Source organism: Moschus berezovskii, chromosome 9 (assembly GCF_049115385.1).
Source record: "Moschus berezovskii isolate FMDL1 chromosome 9, NW_MosBer_1.0, whole genome shotgun sequence".
In the NCBI taxonomy this organism is placed as follows: Eukaryota; Metazoa; Chordata; class Mammalia; order Artiodactyla; family Moschidae; genus Moschus; species Moschus berezovskii.
In genome coordinates, this window is record NC_142468.1 from 99,654,528 (window position 1) to 99,676,535 (window position 22,008).

The window sequence follows — 22,008 nt, forward strand, 5'->3', positions numbered from 1 at the left end:
GGTTGCTGTGGAAGGTGCCAGCCCTGCCAAGTTACCTCACTTTAATCCCATCCTGAATTGATTCTCTTGAACTGTGGTGCTTAGGAAGACTCTTGAGAGTCCCTTGGGCTGCAAGGAGAACAAGCCAGTGAATTCTACAGGAAATCAACCTTGAATATTTATTGGGAGGACCGATGCTGAAGCTGAAGCTCCAATATTTTGGACACCTGATGTGAAGAGCCGACTTATTGGAAAAGACCCTGATGCTGAGAAAGATTGAAGGCAAAAGGAGAAGGGGGCAGCAGATGAGATGGTTAGGTAGCATCACTGACTCAGTGGACATGAGTTTGAGCAACGGGGAGCAGCACTGGAGCAGGAGATAGAGCAGGAGCCCCATGTGTGTTGGAGGGAACTCTGGGTAGGTCCTGGCAGGCTGGTCAGAGTACTAGGCAGTTATCAATTTGGTGTCTCTGCACTGGGATTAAAAACAAGAAAGTCTTTGTTCTGACTCTTTTTTAAAAAACATTTCTTTACAATTATTTAGCTGCACTGGATCTTAGTTGCTGCATGCAGGACCTTCCATCTTCATAGCAGCATTCAGAATCTTTGAACATTGCAAGCGCAGAGTCTTAGCTACTGGATCACCAGGGAAGACTCTGTTCTCACTCTTCAACAGTGGAAACTCATTTTCTTAGCAGAGGACCAAGTCCCACTGGTTTTCAAACCAGCTAAAGGGGTTCATCTTCTCAGTGTCAGGCCCCAGTGCTGGGGTATCTAATATATGACTCATTCTGTCACCCCTCTGAGAGGATCTTCAAGTTTGTGATATCTCCTTCCTATTCTGTATCGCTTACAGGTCTTGATGAGATTTGGTGCTGAAAGCTCAGCTTCTGTCTACACCAGTGCCAAATCAAATCTCAGAGACAGTTTTGGTTGCCTTTTGGATAGCTTTATTACTTTGACAAGCAAAGGGGAACACAGCTCCTGGCCAGAGAAACTATATGTCCCCACCCAGGGGGAGTTGATGTTTCATAACAACAGTCCCCAAGGATGGGGTTGCTGACAAGCTTAGGGTGTGTGCAGGTCTCAGGTGGTTGGGTCTTTTAATCTTGATGAGTTTCTCAAGTCTTCAGGTGGTTTCTTGGCTGCTCTTCCCTCTTGATTAGCAATCTGCCCTTTGGAACTCAGGGAAGGTCATGGAGGCTAGAGTCTTGCCTATGAGAAATGGAAGACAAAGAGGCCTCTACAGGGTCCCGCTTGGTTTCAGATTGCATTTCCTCCTCCTACCAGATTCCATGCAGTCCTTTCTTTACAGCTTTGGTTGTAGAAGAACCGTTCTGTTAGTCTTCAAGTCATTTGCACCAGAAGTTCCTCTCTACGTGGTTGTAGGTCTGATGCGTTCTAGTGGGAAGGTAAATTTGTGGTCTTCCTACTTCACCATCTTGATCCTGTCTCTGGGGTTTTTACATTGTTCATGAATCTAACTTTTTGCACATAAGTGAAAAGCAAAAGTGAAGTCACTCAGTCATGTCCAACTCTTTGTGACCCATGGACTGTAGTCAGCAGCCAGGCTCTTCCATCCATGGGATTTTCCAGGCAAGAATACTGGAGTGGGTTGCCGCTTCTTTCTCCAGGGGATCTTCCTGACCCAGGGATCAAACCCAGGTCTCCCACATTATAGGCAGACTCTTTACCATCTGAGCCACCAGGGAATCCCTTTTGCATACAAGAGCCTCTTGGTGAAAGTGAAAGAGGAAAGTGAAAAAGTTGGCTTAAAGCTGAACATTCAGAAAACAAAGATCATGGCATCTGGTCCCATCACTTCATGGCAAATAGATGGAGAAACAGTGGAAACAGTGGCAGACTTTATTTGGTGGGGCTCCAAAATCACTGTAGATGGTGACAGCAGCCATGAAATAAAAAGATGCTTACTCCTTAGAAGGAAAGTTATGACCAACCTGGACAGCATATTGAAAAGCAGAGACATTACTTTGCCAACAAAGGTCCATCTAGTCAAGAGCTATGGTTTTTCCAGTAGTCATGTATGGATGTGAGAGATGGACCATAAAGAAAGCTGAGTAGCGAAGAATTGATGCTTTTGAACTGTGGTGTTGAAGAAAACTCTTGAGAGTCCCTTGGACTGCAAGGAGATCCAACCAGTCCATCCTAAAGGAAATCAGTCCTGACTGCTCATTGGAAGGACTGATGCTGAAGCTGAAACTCCAATGCTTTGGCCACCTGATGCGAAGAACTGACTCATTGGAAAAGACACTGATGCTGGGAAAGATTGAAGGTGAGAGAAGAAGGGGACGACAGAGGATTAAATGGATGGCATCACCGACTCAATGGACGTGAGTTTGAATAAACTCTGGGAGTTGGTGATGGACAGGGAGGCCTGGCATGCTGCATGCAGTCCACGGGGTCACAAAGAGTTGGACACGACTGAGCGACTGAACTGATTGACTGACTGACTGAGAACATAAAACACTCATGGTTTTAGTATTTTATTCTGTATGTGTTCTAGGTTAGCATCAATTAATTGATTATTTTATGATGATTTGTGTTTTCTTGTTTCCTTTCATGCTTAGTGAGATCTTTGACTGGATGCCAGATACTGTGAATTTTACCTTGTTTGTTTACTTTGGATGAATATTTTTGTATTTCTGTAAATGTTCTTGAACATTTTGCTGGGATACACGTAAGCTATTTGGAATCATGTTGAAACTTTTGATTTGTTAGACAAGTACACAGCAGTAATAGTCTGAGTATGACAGTCGCTCAGTTGTGTCTGACTCTTTGCAACCCCAGGCACTATACAGTTCATGGAATTCTCCAGGTCAGGATACTAGAGTGGGTAGCCTTTCCCTTCTCCAGGAGATCTTCCCAACTCAGGGACTGAACCCAGGTCTCCCACATTGCAGGCGGATTCTTTACCTTATAGGTAGTTCCTTATAGGAAGGTTCCACATTCTTTATACGGCTCTTCCACATTCTATACACACTTCCACATTCTTTACCTTATAGGTGGTTCTTGGCCACAAGGGAAGCCCAAGAATACTGGAGCCTACCCCTTCTCCAACGGATCTTCCCAACCCAGGAATCGAACTGGGATCTCCTGAAGTGCAGATGGATTCTTTACCAACTGAGCTATCGGTAGAGCCAGTCTAGGGCTAATGATTTCCCTCTATTGAGGCAAAGCCTTCCTGAGCACTCGACCTAATGCTCATGAATTTTGACATTTTCCAGCCCGGCTAGTGGGAGTAAGTACTATTCCCTCTGGTCCTTAGAGGTGGTTCTTTCCCAGCCTCAGGTGATTTTCTCCCACACGTGTGATCAGCAATACTCTGCTGAATACTTGAGGGGAACCCTTCACGGATCTCCAAGTTTCTGTCTCGAGGCAGCAGTCTCATGTCCGGTACTTTGTCTAATGAACTCACGTTTCCTCAATCTCTTCACTTCCTCAGTTCCATCTCTTCAGCTCAGGTAGTCTTCCATCTCTTCCTAAGTGCACTGTCCCTTTATTTTGCCTGAAAGTTTTCTCAAGACAGTAAGTTGAATATATCACAGGGCTCACCATGTTCCTGTCTTTCAAGATCAGTATTTTGTTGCCTAATGTTCAGGGTCTTGAAAATAATTTTTCCCAGCATTTTGTCAGTTTTAAAAATTGCTTAGGGTGGGAGGGTAGATCAGATCCATGTTATTCCAACTCAATTGGAAGATTATATTAGTCCTTGTAAAAATTATTTTGAAGCCAAATCTAAAGTATTTTTATATACAACTGGTTCCCTACAAATTTTTGGAGCTACACGATCTGTTTTGGCTTTTCTACTAGGAAAATAGTTATGTCATAGTAGAGCTGCACTCCTGATGAATATCTGCAGTTAGTAATGCAAAAGCTAGAAAATGGATGGATTGAGTACCGATTTCACGGGACACAAAGATACTTCATTGAGACAAAAATTGGCATTTTGTTTTTATTGCTGTAGAATATTGGAAAAGAAAGAAAGAAATTATTTATTTCTGTAACATTAGAAAAGGCAGAGGCACCAGAGATCAAATTGCCAACATCCGCTGGATCATGGAGAAAGCAAGAGAGTTCCAGAAGAGCATCTATTTCTGCTTCATTGACTATGCCAAAGCCTTTGACTGTGTGGATCACAATAAACTGTGGAACATTCTGAAAGAGATGGGAATCCCAGACCACCTGACCTGCCTCTTGAGAAACCTGTATGCAGGTCAGGAAGCAACAGTCAGAACTGTACATGGAACAACAGACTGGTTCCAAACAGGAAAAGGAGTATGTCAAGGTTGTATATTGTCACCCTGCTTATTTAACTTATATGCAGAGTACATCATGAGGAACGCTGGGCTGGAAGAAGCACAAGTTGGAATCAAGATTGCCGGAAGAAATATAAATAACCTCAGATATGCAGATGACACCACCCTTATGGCAGAGAGTGAAGAGGAACTAAAAAGCCTCTTGATGAAAGTGAAAGAGGAGAGTGAAAAGGTTGGCTTGAAGCTCAACATTCAGAAAACAAAGATCATGGCATCTGGTCCCATCACTTCATGGGAAATAGATGGGGAAACAGTGGAAACAGTGTCAGACTTTATTTTTTTGGGCTCCAAAATCACTGCGGATGCTGATTGCAGCCAGGAAATTAAAAGACACTCACTCCTTGGAAGGAAAGTTATGACCAACCTAGATAGTATATTGAAAAGCAGAGACATTACTTTGCCAACCAAGGTCCGTCTAGTCAAGGCTATGGTTTTTCCCGTGGTCATGTACGGATGTGAGAGTTGGACTGTGAAGAAAGCTGATCGCCGAAGAATGGATGCTTTTGAACTGTGGTGTTGGAGAAGACTCTTGAGAGTCCCTTGGACTGCAAGGAGATCCAGCCAGTCCATTCTAAAGGATATCAGTCCTGGGTGTTCATTGGAAGGACTGATGCTAAAGCTGAAACTCCAATACTTTGGCCACCTCATGCGACGAGTTGACTCACTGGAAAAGAGTCTGATGCTAGGAGGGATTGGGGGTAGGAGGAGAAGGGGCCGACAGAGAATGAGATGGCTCGATGGCATCACCGACTCGATGGACATGAGTTTGAGTGAACTTCGGGAGTTGGTGATGGACAGGGAGGCCTGGCGTGCTGTGATTCAGGGGTCGCAAAGAATCGGACACGACTGAGAGACTGAACTGAACTGAACTGAACATGAGAAGGTGTCCCTAACATGAGACTTGGAGGGTTTTGATGGTTAAAATGTATGTTAATGGGTTTTATATTCAATTTAATTCTTTAGCTATCTGAAATGTGAGAACAAAGCAATACTGTACTCAATACTCAGACAATTTTTCTTTCATTTCTACAGAGAATTTAATGATAAAGCAATCATATCATGTGGTTATTAGAGCAAAATTAAATTTTCACAACTAACACTATGCCATCTTTATGGTTTGGGACATATTTCTTTCACCTTGATAACAATTCTTTCAGATAATTTTTAGCAGAAAGAGAGCTGATAATGTCAAGAAATATTGACATAAAAAATAAGTAAATTTTCTGTTTTAGGACAAATTCAGGTGATTTGATTTTCCTAATTATGTAAAAAGAAAGAAGACACAAAAATAAGAACCGTGGTAAATGCTGCCACCGTTGAGCTGAATTTTTGATGCAGATACATTGAGTTTAGAAAAAAAATTTGGGCTTTTCTTGTATTTTAGTTTGGAAAGTGATTTCATATTATACATATTTAAAAATTGTTTTCTAAGCTAGTGTTGGTTTTTAAAATTCAATTTTGGTGATTTCTGCCGTAAGAAAATATTGTTATGCAATATGCTTTAGTAAGATTTTCTGTGTACTCATGTATATGAGTATGTAATTCAGTCTATGTGTATGTAGGGAAGTCTTTCAATCTTTATCTTTAATTTCTTTATGCTCGTGTGCCTGTTTTGTGTGACAAAGACATTCCTTACTAATTCCAAAACTATGAAAAATACTATAATTGCATCAGTATCTTTAGTGTTGTTTTCTAAATATTACTTTGATCTCTAGTCCACTATACATTGGGGAGTGAGTTTTTGTGTGTGTTTGTGTGTACGTGTGTGTGTGGTGTATGGAATGAACACTGGAACCTGTGTTACTTTTTCTTGATATACAACATTTGTCTCACCAGGTGTATTTTCCTTTTCTCAAGAAAATATGAGATTCTCTCTCCTAATGTATTCGATATTTTCATATTCCTGCTATTCCTAATCTGTCAAGGAGCAAATTATAAAATCAAAACAAACCAGTGGCAATATCTTGGTCTGCACTTTATAAACTCACTTTGACATTACAGAGAAAAAAAGTCTTTAAAACATTTTTAAGAATCATACAATGAGCAACTAGGCAAGGCATGAGTAAGTATAGATGGAAAATGCAATCAATTGAGAGATTTTTTTCATCTAAGACCTGGTTTTGATTCCATTTTGCTAAATAAGATGTTGAAATTACTCTACATTTGTGCTCTGAAGGTTGATTTTCAGTTACTGAAGACTTCTTATTTTGTGTCTGTCCATTCTGTGTACTTCTGTAAGTTCAGGTACTCAAGTCTTCACAGTGACCCTAAGGGGAAGACATGTGCTGAATTATGAGCCATGAGAATGACATTTCTCTCTAGGTTTCCTCAAACTAATCCCACTTTCACTTTGCTTATAGATATGAATGTCTGAAGCATAAATATTGCCTCCTTATGTTTGTGAAAAGTAAATTTAAAGCTGAGTTTTTCTTCCTGAACTGAATGGAGAGATACTCTGGGATTTACTCACAAAAGTATGTCTAACTATAAGGATTGAGTGTTTAGACTGTCTTTGCTCAACCACTTAAACTAAGGAACTGATGTTTCCTGATGCCAATAAAGGATGGGAGTTTGCTAATATAAAAATGTGGCATTCTGAGAAATTGGCACTTAATATCGGGTAACATGCCCAAACCAGCTCTTAAAGATACATGTCTTCAATGACACTTCCTCAGAATTATTTATTTTATCTTTGAGAATTTGACAACTTTCAAGATTACAATTAAAAATTAAGTCTTTGGAAATAGCAGTGAATAAGGTTTTGTTTAGGGCTCCCCCTCCCTCACCATGTAATCTTTATTTCCATTATTTGGGACCAGGTTGCAGATTTTGATTTTTCCTTGACTTTTTCAAATGAATATTCGCTGCTTTTGTATTTGTATCCATTCCTTTGTGGAGAAGGCAATGGCAAGCCACTCCAGTACTCTTGCCTGGAAAATCCCATGGACAGAGGAGCCTGGTAGGCTTCGGTCCATGGGGTCGCTAAGAATTGGACACGACTGAGCGACTTCACTTTCACTTTTCACTTTCATGCATTGGAGAAGGACATGGCAACCTACTCCAGTGTTCTTGCCTGGAGAATCCCAGGGACGGGGGAGCCTGGTGGGCTGCCGTCTATGGTGTCGCACAGAGTCGGACACGACTGAAGTGACTTAGCAGCAGCAGCAGCAGAGTGGAGTGAATAGGCATGGAGACACACACAGAGGAAAGGAAGGTGGTGACTGTGCCATCTCTGATGATGAGATTTATGTCTTCAGAAGGGCACACAGGATGGGAAGAATTGAGGAGTAGAAAACCTGAGGAGAAACCACGAAGTCTAACTTAAAAAAAAAAAAGATGGGAAAAACACTCACAAGGTCAGTAATGCACCTTAGTGGAAGAGCTCTTCTGAGCGAGAAGAGCAGGCAGAGGAGACTACAACATGGACCAACAATTCCAGGCAATGAGGTGATGGTAACAGTATTTACACCAATCCACACAGCATTTGGTGCTCATGTGACATGATGGATCTTGTTTGATCCCTTGTGATGGCATTGATGGCCATAAATGAGCAAGAGGAAGAAGTCATAAGATCAAGAATGGTCCTCAGAAGAGCAGATGTTGGTGAGGGGAAGAGGGGACCAAGTACAGCTCTTTTCAGCACAAGTTCTTAACTCCAGGAAGAGAACAGATGCATTTTCTTCGTAGGAGGGAGCATACGAGCCTCGTTTCGTCCCGCGTCCTCTCCACCGCTTGTCCTCTTTACGGTTCCCTCCTGGCCTTCATCTCTCTCCCGCTCTCTTCCCCAGTTCTCCCTTGTTACCTTCTCTCTCTCTCTTCACCTTCCCCCCCCCTCCCTTTCTCCTTTAATCTCCATCTTCCTTCACCTTTCCTTCTCTTACCTACAGTCTGCTAGACTGATGTCCTCTAAGGTCACTTTTATTTTACAGGTATTAAAATAGATTGTGAGTTGTCAATTTTAAAATGGTCCAAAGTCTTAGAGCTCAGAACAGCAAGAGGTAGTAAAAATGGGAGCTGCACAGGAACAGAAGGCACAGCCTCACAGTGGACATAACTCCTTCTCTCTTGTATTCCCTTCAGGGAAATGTGGGGACTCTGATTAACATGCTGCCCCTATTTCTGCTCTTCCTGCTGCTGAAGCCACTGCAGTTCATGAGGATATATGATGAATCTTTATCAGATGAACAATGAGAAATATTAGAAAACTATTTAGATGACTTCTATGCTACAGGGCTTATGAGACCACTTGCCTAAGAAACATTCAAATCCCATGTCATTATTGATTCTGAAAGACCATTAACTGATCCAGACCACTATAATGATGAAATGAGATGAAATGTGTTCACAATAGATTTTATTGTGTTAAAGAGCATTTCTTCCTCCAAGCATCATATGAGGACATTTAACAGATCTGTCACAACACATTTGTGCAATGTAGCGGTGGGATTAGGAAATGTCACAGGAGCTGGAATGTAATAGCCAGAGTGCACTGTGTTTTAACAAGTAGGATCATGATGTCATTTTGTGAATACACATCGTCTTACAAGGAGGGATGGGTTTTTATCACTTGTCAATGGAGAAATGATGTTGGAGAAATTATCCCTGATTCTGTAATTGATATTATTAAAATGTAAAGAGTCATCTACCAAGATAGTATCCTCTCCCTACAGTTCTAGAAGTATATTCTCTAAGATGTTAAAGCAAAAAGGTAGAATCCTATCCTTAGTGATCCTTACAAATCAAACTTGAGAATGGAAATTTTGATCCCACTCACTTTCATCATTCACTGCCTGCCTTTTTTCTCCTTAGACCAGGCAAAGTGGGCTGGGTTAAAATACAGTGCTCTGAGATGTGGTTGCAAACAGGTCACGGAGTTCAGCACATGTTGAATGTGATTTGAGGATGAATGCCTGCAGGGAAGGGATAAACAGCAACAAGAGGATCTGGGAATGATTGCTGAGGTGTGCTCCCAAGTTGTATGCATGTGAACTGTGGTTCAGTAGAAATAATAAAGTGCATTGACACAGTCAGGTGTCTCTGGTATGCTTATGTGGGGTTTCTGGGTTTGGACTGATCTTTCTCTGTGACACAATTTGAAACAAGAAGAATTGGGCGACGCCTGAGAAATTGTGAAATTCTTCCTCCTAGTGCTATATTTGTAGAATTTTTACTTGTTCTCTTCTTTCTATACAACACAATATTCGTGGGAACAGGATAGTATAGATTCTAACAGGAGCCATGTCAACATAAATACCTAAATATTCAGAATAGCAAACTCCCCAAAGTACTCTTATTGTCCAGTGCTACTTTCATGGATTCCCACAATTTTGTTTTAGCTTAGACATCACTGTTCACAAAACTACACACAATTCCTCACTTTCTGGCATAGTCACATTTATTCGCTATTTCTTCTCCTCAGTTTCCTGTCACTGTGGCTTTATCTGAGAATATTCCACTTCCAAAAGAGGCTGGAGATCCAGTGTGACAAAAGAAATCAATCTGTCCTGTTTCAGTAATAACTTCTCTCTCTTTGTGAAACTCTTTATTATCTTTTTATCGTTATTCTCTATAACTTACTGAAAATGGGACAAGGCATAGTGAGGAGAGATGGAGTGCCTGTCTCTCTTGCATGATTCATTACAATCTAATGTGCATGCATCTTTCATTCCCTATCCTTATCTTCAGACTCAGAGCTAATGTCCTCATTTATTAGTAAGGGCCTAAAGCCTAGGGCCCAAGGCTACCAGACCCCATTCAGTGACTAAGTAAAGGACACCAGAAAATCAAGCCTCTTGATACAACTTTTCACATGGAAACTCAAGACTTTTGATTGTAATGTCTAGTGAATGAGGACCCCACCACCCTTTTGAGAATCACCATGACATCCTCTAAAAGTCAACCTTCTAGACGTCAGTTGAAGAAGTTCTCCACATAGTCTAGCTTAGGTATGTGCTGTGGACCATCTCATCTAGGCCATATTCACCTCAAAATCTTGGGGTTCTGCAACAGACAACATTCTACAACATACAAGAAATATATTTTTGAGAATATGGTGTAGTAACTAGTTATAGTACTAGGCAAGAAATCATCAAAATTTGTCTCTTTTTCTCAAGATAAAAGATCAGATCCTTACACATTCTATAATTAGAGTCATGGAAGTAGAACAATGATTATTTACACAGATTGTTCCTTTTATCTATTATAACAGATTATTCTTATTGCATAAGAAACCAGATCTTGCCCTTGACCTACCAGATTTTCTAAGATAGGTAAATACAGTAATTTATAGCTTTATGCATATTAAGATTCTAATAGATTATTGTCCTCTGCTTATTAGCAGTCTCTCCTTAATAAAACCACACTAATAAAGTGAACATTCAGTTCAGTTCAGTCGCTCAGTCGTGTCCGACTCTCCGCGACCCCATGAATCACAGCACGCCAGGCCTCCCTATCCATCACCAACTGCCGGAGTTCACTCCAACTCATGTCCACAGAGTCGGTGATGCCATCCAGCCATCTGTCGTCCCCTTCTCCTCCAGCCCCCAACCTTTCCCAGCATCAGAGCTATGGTTTTTCCCGTGGTCATGTATGGATGTGAGAGTTGGACTGTGAAGAAAGCTGATTGCCGAAGAATTGATGCTTTTGAACTGTGGTGCTGGAGAAGACTCTTGAGAGTCCCTTGGACTGCAAGGAGATCCAACCAGTCCATTCTAAGGGAGATCGATCCTGGGTGTTCATTGGAAGGACTGATGCTAAAGCTGAAATTGCAATACTTTGGCCACCTCATGCGACGAGTTGACTCATTAGAAAGTGAACATTATCCCTTCCTTAATCCCCATGACAATCTATTTTTAACGTTAAGAGCCCCTTGAGATAATGCACATTAATTTTATTTAACTGTGGTAAAATTATTCCTGCTTTTGTGTTTTTTTATGTCCCTTGACATAATGGCTTCAGGTTTCATCCTCATTGTAGCATAGGTAAGTGTTTCCTTCCTTTTGAAGGCTGAATCATAAAACTAAGATTGCGGCACCCGGTCCTATCACTTCATGGCAAATAGATGAGGAAACAGTGGAAACAGTGGCTGACTATTTTTCTGGGCTCTAAAATCACTGCAAATGGTGATTGCAGCCATGAAATTAAAAGATGCTTACTCCTTGGAAGGAAAGTTATGACCAACCTAGACAGCATATTGAAAAGCAGAGACATTACTTTGTCAGCAAAGGTCTGTCTGATCAAGGCTATGGTTTTTCCAGTGGTCATGTATGGATGTGAGAGTTGGGCTATAAAGAAAACTGAGCGCTGAAGAATTGATGCTTTTGAACTGTGGTGTTGGAGAAGAGTCTCAAGAGTCCCTTGGACTGCAAGGAGATCCAACCAGTCCGTTCTAAAGGAGATCAGTCCTGGGTGTTCATTGGTGGGACTGATGTTGAAGCTGAAACTCCAATGCTTTGGCCACCTGATGTGAAGAGCTGACTCATTTGAGAAGACCCTGATGCTGGGAAAGATTGAGGGCAGGAGGAAAAGGAGACAACAGAGGCCAAAATGGTTGGATGGCATCACTGACTCAATGGGCATGGGTTTGGGTGAACTCAGGGAATTGGTGATGGACAGGGAGGCTGTGGTTCATGGGGTCACAAAGAGTCGAACACAACTGAGCAACTGAACTGAACTGGACTGAATATTTAATTAAATGTGTATGTCACATGTTGTTTACTCATCCTTCCACTGATGAACACTTCAACCATTTGTTTATTGTGAATAGTGCTGCTTTGAACATGCATGTACAAATATCTGTTCATGGTTTTGCTTTCAATTCTTTTGGGTATATACCAAGAAGTGAAATTTTAAATTAAATTTCTTTCATGTTAGAACCACTAACAGAACCACTGACTGTAACTGCCCACCCTGGCCCAGCATCGTAGTAACCACTTGCAGGAGTTATCTTAAACTAGAGGGTCTAGTAAGGAATGTGAAACCAACAAGCTACCACCAACCAGAAGAATTCAGGAAAAATCAAAAGGAGAGAGGAGACTCCTGTCCATAAGGCCCAGCAACCACCAAGAGTCCTTCTTGCTGGACTCCATCTTGACTGACACATGTTCCACCAGGAAGGAGCCAAAGGTAAACCCAATTACCATAAAGCCTAACACTGCAATCCCATGGCAGAACATTTCTCCTGGGTTTCCTTACCCTACTACTCTCCATCCAGGCCCCTCTTCCCAATAAAGTCTCTTGCTTTGACAGCACATGTGTCTCCTTAGACAGTTCATTTCTACTTTGTCTCTGTCCATTCGGTGCACCTCTGTAAGCTCAGATACTCAGGTCATCACAGTGACCCTAAGGGGAAGACATGATTTGAACTGAGCAACAACTGTGTTTCAGTGGAGCCATTGACCCTCTGGCACTTCCAAGTGACACTGATGGTAAAGAATCCACCTGCCAATACAGGAGACCTAAAAGACACAGGTTCAATCCCTGGGTTGGCATAATGCCCTGGAGTAAGAAATGGCAACCAATTTCAGTATTTGTGCCTGGAAAATTCCACAGATAGAGGAACCTGGCAGGCTACAGTCCATGCGACTGCAAAGAGTCGGACATGACTGAGCACCCACACACCCACACACATTGACCCTCTAATGACCCTTAAGGATCACATTGTTCTCCAGGTTTTCTCATTCTGACCCCATTCTCAGCTCGGTTATGGGTATGAAGGCCTGAAACTATAAATATTGCCTCTATATGTTTGTAAAAGCATAAATTTCAATATGCCTAAGGTGAGATTTTCTTTCCCCTGAATTTAATGGAGAGATACTTTGGGATTTATTCGCAAAGGTAAGTCTAATTCTAAGGACTGAGTGTTTAAACTCTCTCTATTCAACCATTCAAGCTAAGGAACTGACATTTCCTGATGCTAATAAAGGGTAGGAGTTCACTGATATGAAAATGTGGCATTCTGAGAAATTGGCACTGAGTATTGGATAACATGCCCAAATCAGCTCTTAAAGACACATTTCTTCAATGACACTTTCAGATTTATTTATTTTGACTTTGAGAAACTGACAACTTTCAAGATCACAATAAAAAATAAACTGCTCAGAAACAGCAGTTGAAAAGGTTATGTTTGGGGCTCCCCCTCCCTCACCATGTTTATTTCAAACATTATTTATTATCTTTATTTCAAACATTGTAGATGTTGTAGATATCTTCTGTGTTTTGATTTTCCCCCACTTTTTCAAATGGACATTTGCTACTTTTGTATTTTGGTGTCCATTCCTTTGTTTGTATTGCAGGGAGCAGCCTTTTGTCAGCAATTGCAGTTCTACTGGGGTTTTAACTGTGTGGTTTTGCCTTTTCTTACCAGAAAAAAGCATGAACTTCAGGTGGACCAACAAGGGGAACTCACATTCCTGGATGTATTCACATGACAAAAACGAGACCAATCAGAAAGGTTATTTTCTACATTGGATGAATGTGAGAGAGGATGGCACATCTTTCAGTGACCCCACATAGTGTTATAAAGATGGTAATGATTTACCCTGCCATTCTGTGGAGAGGCCCTGCCTGCACGTGAACTTGGCATAGAAAGCAGAGTGGAGTGAGAGAGAAACCAAGAGTCTAGTGAAGGACTGTATTTCTTCATCCTGCTGTGTGTCCTGGACGTCTGTCTCTGTGAGTCAGTACAGGTCCTCTTGGGTTTAACAAGTGTCTAGTGAAGGATTGTATTTCTTCATCCTGCTGTGTGTCCTGGACGTCTGTCTCTGTGAGTCAGTACAGGTCCTCTTGGGTTTAAGTTAATTTTTTGCACTCCTGCCCCTGGTCTGGTTAAAACCAGACATTCCCCTTGCTGTAATATTATGAATATTCTGCATCTGTAAAATTTCATTGATTGATATATTTCTATATTCTGGAAAATAATCCATTCTAAGAATCTATAAATCAGTGAATATAGAACACTGCTTATCTCAAATATTAGCTCTTATAGTTACAATTGTAGTGGTGTTTTTGTTTTGTCCATGAATACATCCATGGCAACTTAAACTTTCCTTAAATTCTTAGACATTTATGTTTTCGAAGTTGAAATTTTTGTTCCTATGCAGTAAAACTTGCTGTCCATATTGCCATCTAAAATATGGTATGTAGAATTCAAGCTATTGAAATTGGGGGAAAAGTATCAGATTAAAAAAATTTTTTTATTACACTTGCCAAAGTTTTCACTATAACCAGAAATATAGGATTATTCCCCTTATCACACTCTCACCAGCAATGATTTTGGAAACTGTAATAATTATTACCAGTTTGAAAGATACAAATTTCACTTTTATTCAGTGGTTGGGGCTATAAAATTATTATATGATTATTGTCCATTGATGCCTCATATTAAGCTGTATTTACAAATCCTACTTTTCTTCTTTAAAGAGATTTACACTGAAAACCCTTATGACCCCTCAGAGATATATATTCATGTACCTAAGGAGCCTTTGACTCGTCTCAATTTTTTTAAACTGTAAATAGAGAGTTCTGCCTGGGAGTCAGGACCCACACATTAGGAGAAAATGCTCTAGACAGACAGCCTCTCTCAGGCTCCTCCCAGCCTATAATCTAAGCTGCTTTAACACTCCCAAACAAGTTTAAAAGTAAAGAGGAATAACCTTGTGAATTTGTTTAAAGCGCAAATTTCTGGGTCCACTCACAGAAACAACAAAATGCTTTTTCACTCTCCTCATTCACCCTCATCAAAGAAGCTCTTTAGTTCCCCGACGCTTTCTGCCATTAGAGTGGTATCATCTGCATATCTGAGATTGTTGATATTTCTCCCGGCAATCTTGATTCCAGTTTGGGTTTCTCTAGCTTATCATTTCACATGATGTACTCTGCATAGAAGTTAAATAAACAGGGTGATAATATACACCCTGGAGATACTCCTTTCCCAATTTTGAACCAGTCCATTCATTGTTCTATGTCTGGTTCTAACCGTTGCTTCTGACCTGCATACAGGTTTCTCAGGTGGCAGGTAAGGTAGTCTGGTATTCCCATCTCTTTGAGAATTTTCCACAGTTTGTTGTGACTTCACAGTCAAAGGCCTTAGCATAGTCAAAGAAGCAAAAGCAGATGTTTTTCTGGAATTCCCTTGCTTTCTCTATGATCCAATGAATGGTGGCAATTTGATCTCTGGTTCTTCTGCCTCTTCTAAACCCAGCTTGTATGTATGATAAGTTCTCGGCTCATGAACCCTGAAGCCTAGCTTGAAGGATTTTGAGCATTACCTTGCTAGCATGAGAAATGAGCACAATTTGAACATATTTCAATGTTAAAATTGAACATTTTTTAATTTAAAAATTAAATTTACTATTTAAAAATGAAAAAAAAAAGATAGTTTGAACATTGTTTGACATTTCCCTTCATTTGTTTGGAATGAAAACTAACCTTTTCCAGTCTTGTGAATCATTCAGAAAAAGAATTATCAAATACGTAAGTGAAAGTGTTAGTTGCTCAGTCTTGTCTGACTCTTTATGACCCCATGGACTGTAGACTTCCAGGCTCCTGTTTCCACAGAATTCTCCAGGCAAAGATTCTGAAGTAGGTAGCCATTCCCTTCTCTAGGGATTTTCCTCATCCAGGGATCAAATTGGGTCTCCTGTTTTGCAGGCAGATTCTTTACCATCTGAGCCACAAGTGAAGCCCTGTTAAATACATAAGGTAACTTTTAAAAATTAATTTATTTTTTAATTGAAAGACAATTGCTTTAGAGAATCTTGTTGCTTTCTGCCAAATATCAACACAAATCAGCCATAGGTATACTTTTGTCCCCTCCCTCTTGAACCTCCCTCTCATCTTCTTCCCCATCCCACCTGTCTAGGTTGATACAGAGCATAAGGTAAAATTTTAACTTAGAGGTGAGTGAATGAACTTTATTCTCCAAATAATCAGTACTGAAATTACATATAAGCCATGTGAAAAAAAAATCACCACCTCTTATACTTCAATATAAATTCCAGATGGATGAAAGGCTTAAACTTTCTGAAAATCCATAAAGACATAAGATAGCGTGTGAGTGAAAACGCATATACTTGGGGGTGAGTGAAGAAGACCTTAAGAAGCCTGAAACCACAGCATGAATTCATAAACAAAGGATGAAGAGCTTAGAGGATATAAAAGATGAAGGGCTGTCCTGACCCTGGTGCTACAGGAGCCTCAGTTCTGCTGCCCATGCTCGCCCTGTCCTGCTCTCTCCAGCCCAAGATGGCACAGAGACTCCAGGGTCCCATTTCTGGGACTGTGTGCAGAGCTCCCTGGTTTGTCCCAGTGGGATCACTCTGCTGAAGAGACACCTTGAGGAGGCTGATGAGAGAGTGAAAGTAGGGGTGTGAGGAATGGCTTCTGAACGTGCTCACACCTGGAGTGCCCTCTTTCACATCGACACTGAGGATCAGTTGTTTCTTTCTTGGCCTAATCTCTGATTTCCCATCTTCAGATTTCTTCTTCTCTCCACTGTGTGATGTGTGTCCCCAAATCAACCTCATTGTAGCCACTTGTCTGCTCACATGTCTACAAACTGGATCCACCCTGGAGTCAAATATTGATATCCATCTCCCCCTTGGTCAGGGTCTCTGGGTTATTTTCAGTGTTAGAAAATAACTTGAGTTTGCCCCATTGGAAGACTTCTCTTCTACCAAGAGCACAGTGGAGTAAACAAACAAAAAACCAGAAAACTGTCCTGCAGCAGCACAGCTAGGCTTTGTGGAGAATGGATCTGGTTTTTTTTTACAGCTCTCTTGTGGCTCAGAGACGAGTTTAGTACTGGCGACTTTGGTGGTCTGTGTGTTTCTGGTAGTCTCTTCTAGAGTTACAAAGTCAACCTAGGGAAGGAGGTACATTCTAGCCTCAGGTGGGGAAGTGAGACTGAAGGAAGTCATACAATAGCACTGAGGAACAGAGACGTGAAAATCAGACTGACTTGTGAAAAAGGCTTGAACCAAGATTCTGCCAGACCTAAAGTAAAATTTGAAGCAATGTCCCTTCACAAAGAGATACTGTTTACTATCAAGATAAAAACAAAACTATAAGAATATCTTTATCATAAGCTTGTTTGGATGATGATATATGTTTAGTGCTGAACTAAGGGCTTGGTGTATACTTGCCTATGATCTTCAGTTCAGTTCAGTTCAGTCACTCAGTCGTGTCCGACTCTTTGCGACCCCATGAATCACAGCACGCCAGGCCTCCCTGTCCATCACCGACTCCCGGAGTTCACTCAAACTCATGTCCATCGAGTCGGTGATGCCATCCAGTCATCTCATTCTCTGTCATCCCCGTCTCCTCCCATCCCCAATCCCTCCCAGCATCAGATTCTTTTCCAGTGAGTCAACCCATCACGTGAGATGGCCAAAGTATTGGAGTTTCAGCTTTAGCATCAGTCCTTCCAATGAACACCCAGGACTGATCTCCTTTAGAATGGACTGGTTGGATCTCCTTGCAGTCCAAGGGACTCTCAAGAGTCTTCTCCAGCACAACAGTTCAAAAGCATCAATTCTTTGGCAATCAGCTTTCTTCACAGTCCAACTCTCACATCCATACATGACCACGGGAAAAACCATAGCCTTGACTAGACGGACTTTGGTTGGCAAAGTAATGTCTCTGCTTTTTAATATGCTATCTAGGCTGGTCATAACTTTCTTTCCAAGCATTATTATTTATGATTTTTATTTTTACTTTAAGGCAACCTCAAGAATGTACTTAATTCAGCCATTCAATTTTGCTCTTCTCTTTTCCTATTTCAAGCTCTACCACTCTTACAGGAGGTCAATATTCCCAGTATCAGGATATCTCCAGCCCCGTCCTTAACATATCCACTCTCTGAAGCTTTGACCATACAAAGAATAAATGAGGCAAAAGACCATGGGCAAAGATAGGCCAAGAAGGCTGCTGTCTAGTGTACCTAAGGTACTAGCCTTCCCCTGGGAAGAAAGCCTCCTTGGAGAATTATTGCTTAATAGTCAGATCTGAACAGGGATTAAAAAATGATCAATAGACCCAAGAATCCTCTATGAATGATGACACTTTCCACTAAATAGTAGACTGTGCCCTGATGTCTAGCACTTGGGCCTATTTTCTGGACCACAGGTCACTACTGCTCAGGCTCCCTTGTTGATGTTGTTGTTGTTTAGTTACCCAGTCGTTTTCGACTCTTTGTGACCCCGTGGACTGCAGTAAGCTAGGTCTCCCTGTCCCTTACCATCTCCTGGAGTTTGCCCGAGTTCATGTTCATTGTATTGGTGATGCCATCCACCCATCTCATTCTCTGACACCCTCTTCTCCTGCTCTCACTCTTTCCTAGCATCAGGGACTTTTCCAGTGAGTCATCTGTTCACATCAGATGACCACAATACTGGAGCTTCTGCTTCAGCATCAGTCCTTCCAGTGAATATCCAGGGTAGATCTCCCTTAAGATTGACTGCTTTGATCTCCTTGCTCTCCAATGGACTTGCAGGAGTCTTCGCCAGCACCACAGTTTGAAGGCATCAACTCTTTGGCATTTTGCCTTCTTTATGGCCCAACTCTCACAACCATACGTGACTACTGGGAAGACCATAGCCTTGACTATATGGACCTTTGTCAGCAGAGTAATGTCTCTGCTTTTGTCTCTAGGTTTGTCATCGCTTTCCTGCCAAGAAGCAATTGTCTTCTGATTTCATGGCTGCTGTCACTGTCCACAGTGATTTTGGAATCCAAGAAGAGGAAATGCATCAACTTCCACATTTCCCCTTCTATTTTGCATGCAGTAATGGGTCCAGGTGCCATGATCTTAGTCTTTTGTTTTAATATTTAGTCTTGAGCTGGCTCTTTCACTCTCCTCCTTCACCCTTATCAAGAGGCTCTTTAGTTCCTCCTCACTTTCTGCCTTAGAGTGGTATCATCTGCATATCTGAGGTTGTTGATATTTCTCCTGCCTATTTTGATTTCAGCTTGTAACTCATTCAACCCGGCATTTCTCATGATGTGCTCAGTGTATAGGTTAAACAAACAGAGTGACAGAAGACAGCCCTGTCTTACTCCTTTCTGGATCTTGAACCAATCAGTTGTGCCATACAGGGTTCTAACTGTTGCTTCTTGACCCCCATAAAGGTTTCTCAGGAGACAGGTAAGATGGTTCCCTTAAGGAATGCTTTTCTTAAGGTCCCGTAACATGATTAGCATGAACCGTTATAAAGATGTACCTCAGAAGTAGGTGCTATATTAAATATTTCCATTTCTTTTTAAGTAGTAGAATTCTTGAAAAGATATAAGGAACTACCCAGTTTCCCATATTTGTGTGGTAAAGACACTTGCATATGACAGGTATTGGGGAAATATTAGTGTTCCTCCAGTGGGGTGAATAGACATGGAGACACACACATATGGAAGGAAAGTTGTGACTGTGAAGTCTCCGATGATGAGGGTACCATGATGGCACACTGGCACACAGGATGGGGAGAATTTAGAGAAGGGAAAACCTGAGAAGGAATCATGGAGTCTTCCTTAAAGAAAAGATTAAAAAAAGACTCACAAGGTCAGTAATGCACCTTAGTGGAAGAGTTCTTCTGAGTGGGGAGAGGTGGCAGAGGAGACTGTAACACGGACCCACAATTCCAGGCAACGAGGTGATGGTAACAGTATTTAGGCCAATCCACACACATTTGGTGCTCATTTTTCATGATGGATCTTTCTTGATCCCTTGTGCAAGGGTACTGATGGTCAGAAATGGGCAAGAGGAGAAAGTCAGACGATGAAGAATGAAGTGTAGTGAAATCACTCAGTAGAGTCCAACTCTTGCGACCCCACGGACTGTAGTCCATCAGGCTCCTCTGTCCATGGGATTCTCTAGGCAAGAATACTGGAGTGGGTTGCCATTTCCTTCTGCAGGGAATCTTCCCGATCCAGGAATCAAACCCGAGTATCCTGCCTTACAGGCAGATTCTTTACTGACTGGGCTATGAGGGAAGCCCAAGCGAGATGTTGGTGAGGGGGAAAAGGGGATCATGCACAGCTCTTTAGAGCACGTTCTTAACTCCAGGAAGAGAACAGATACATTTACTTCAGAAGGAGGGAGCACATGAGCCTTTCCTCCGCCTCCTGCCGCGGTGCCCTCTCGCCCTCTTGTCCTCTTTGCCCTTCCCTCCTGCCCGTCACCTCTCTCTTGCTCAGTTCTTCCTTGTCTCCTTCTCTCTCTCTCCTCAGTGTTGTCTCTCCCTGCCTTTCTCCTTTTCTCTCCATTTTCCTTCACCTTTCCCTCTCTTACCCACAGTCTTCTAGATTGAGCATAGCTCCCCTAAGGTCACCTTGAAGTACATATTTTACAGGTATTGGAATAGATCCTGAGTTGTCAATTTTTAAATGGTCCAAAGTCTTAGAGCTCAGAACAGCAAAAGGTGGTAGAAATGGGCCTGCACAGGAACAGAAGGCACAGCCTCACAGTGGACATAACTCCTTCTCTCTTGTATTCCCTTCAGGGAAATATGGGGACTCTGATCAACATGCTGCCCCTGTTTCTGCTCTTCCTGCTGCTGAAGCCACTGCAGTTTGTGAGGATAACTGATCCATATTTATCAAATGAACGACGAGAAGAATTAGAAGACTATTTAGATGACTTATATTCTACAGGGCCTACCAAACCACCTACCAAGGAAGCATTCAAAACCCACGTCATTATTGATTCTGAAATGCCGTTAACTGAGCGAAGCTACTGCGATCAAGAAATGAAGATGAAACGTGTTCACAATAGGCTTTATTGTGTTAAAGAGCATTTCTTCCTCCGAGCATCATATGAGGACATTCAAGAGATCTGTAATAACATGTTTGTGCAATGTAAAAATGGGATTAGGAAATGTCACAGGAGCCGGGGAATAATATCAGGAGTGCATTGTGCTTTAAAAAGTGGGGTCATGATGCCATTTTGTGAATACACATCGTCTTACAAGATGGGGTGGGTCTTTATCACTTGTCAATGGCAAGATGATATTGGAGAAATTATCCCTGTGTCTGTAAATTATATTTTGGCCATATAAAGAATCATCCACCAGGAAAATCTCTTTCCTTCCACCCCTCTGGAAGTATATTCTCTAAGATGTTAAAGCAAGAAGATAGAATCCTATCCTTACTGATCTTTACAAGTCAAATTGAGAATGGAAATTTTGGTCTCATTCACTTTCGTCATTCACTGCCTGCCCTTTTTCTCCTTATACCAGGCAAAGGAAAGGTGGGCTGGATTAAGAGATAGTGCTCTGAGACATGGATTCAAACAGGTCACAGAGTTTAGCTCACTTCGAATTTTTTATGTGGATGAATGCCTGCAGGGAAAGGATGGCCAGCACCAACAGGAATAGGAAATGTTTGCTGATAAGTGAAAGTAAAAGCTCCTCAGTCTTGTCCAACTCCATGTGACTCCATGGACTATACAGTCCATGGAATTCTCCAGACCAGAACACTGGAGTGGGTAGCCTTTCCCTTCTCCAAGGGATATTTCCAACCCAGGGATTGAACCCAGGTCTCTCACATTGCAGGCAGATTCTTTACCAGCTGAGTCACAACGGAAGCTCCAAAGTTGTATTCATGTGAATTTCTGGTTCAGTAGAAATAATAAAGTGCATTGATGTAGCTAGGGGTCTCTGGAATCCTTATGTGGGGTTTTTGCGTTTGCCTGACTTTCCTCTGT

General features: G+C 41.6%; 1 protein-coding gene and 1 pseudogene across 1 annotated transcript; both read left to right on the forward strand.

Annotated features, from left to right (window-relative positions):
- Window positions 1-7,913: 7,913 nt before the first annotated feature.
- LOC129563493 (inactive ribonuclease-like protein 9) lies at window positions 7,914-8,950 on the forward strand (annotated as a pseudogene).
- An 11,784-nt stretch (window positions 8,951-20,734) lies between these two features.
- Window positions 20,735-21,361, forward strand: LOC129562403 (inactive ribonuclease-like protein 9). Its single transcript, XM_055435467.2, has one exon. The coding sequence runs from the start codon at window positions 20,735-20,737 to the stop codon at window positions 21,359-21,361; it is 627 nt and encodes a 208-aa protein (XP_055291442.2).
- The last annotated feature ends 647 nt before the right edge of the window (window positions 21,362-22,008 follow it).

Coding starts and splice junctions, on each gene's coding strand:
- LOC129562403 (XM_055435467.2), top strand. CDS start 20,735: ATGGGCCTGCACAGGAACAGAAGGCACAGCCTCACAGTGGACATAACT.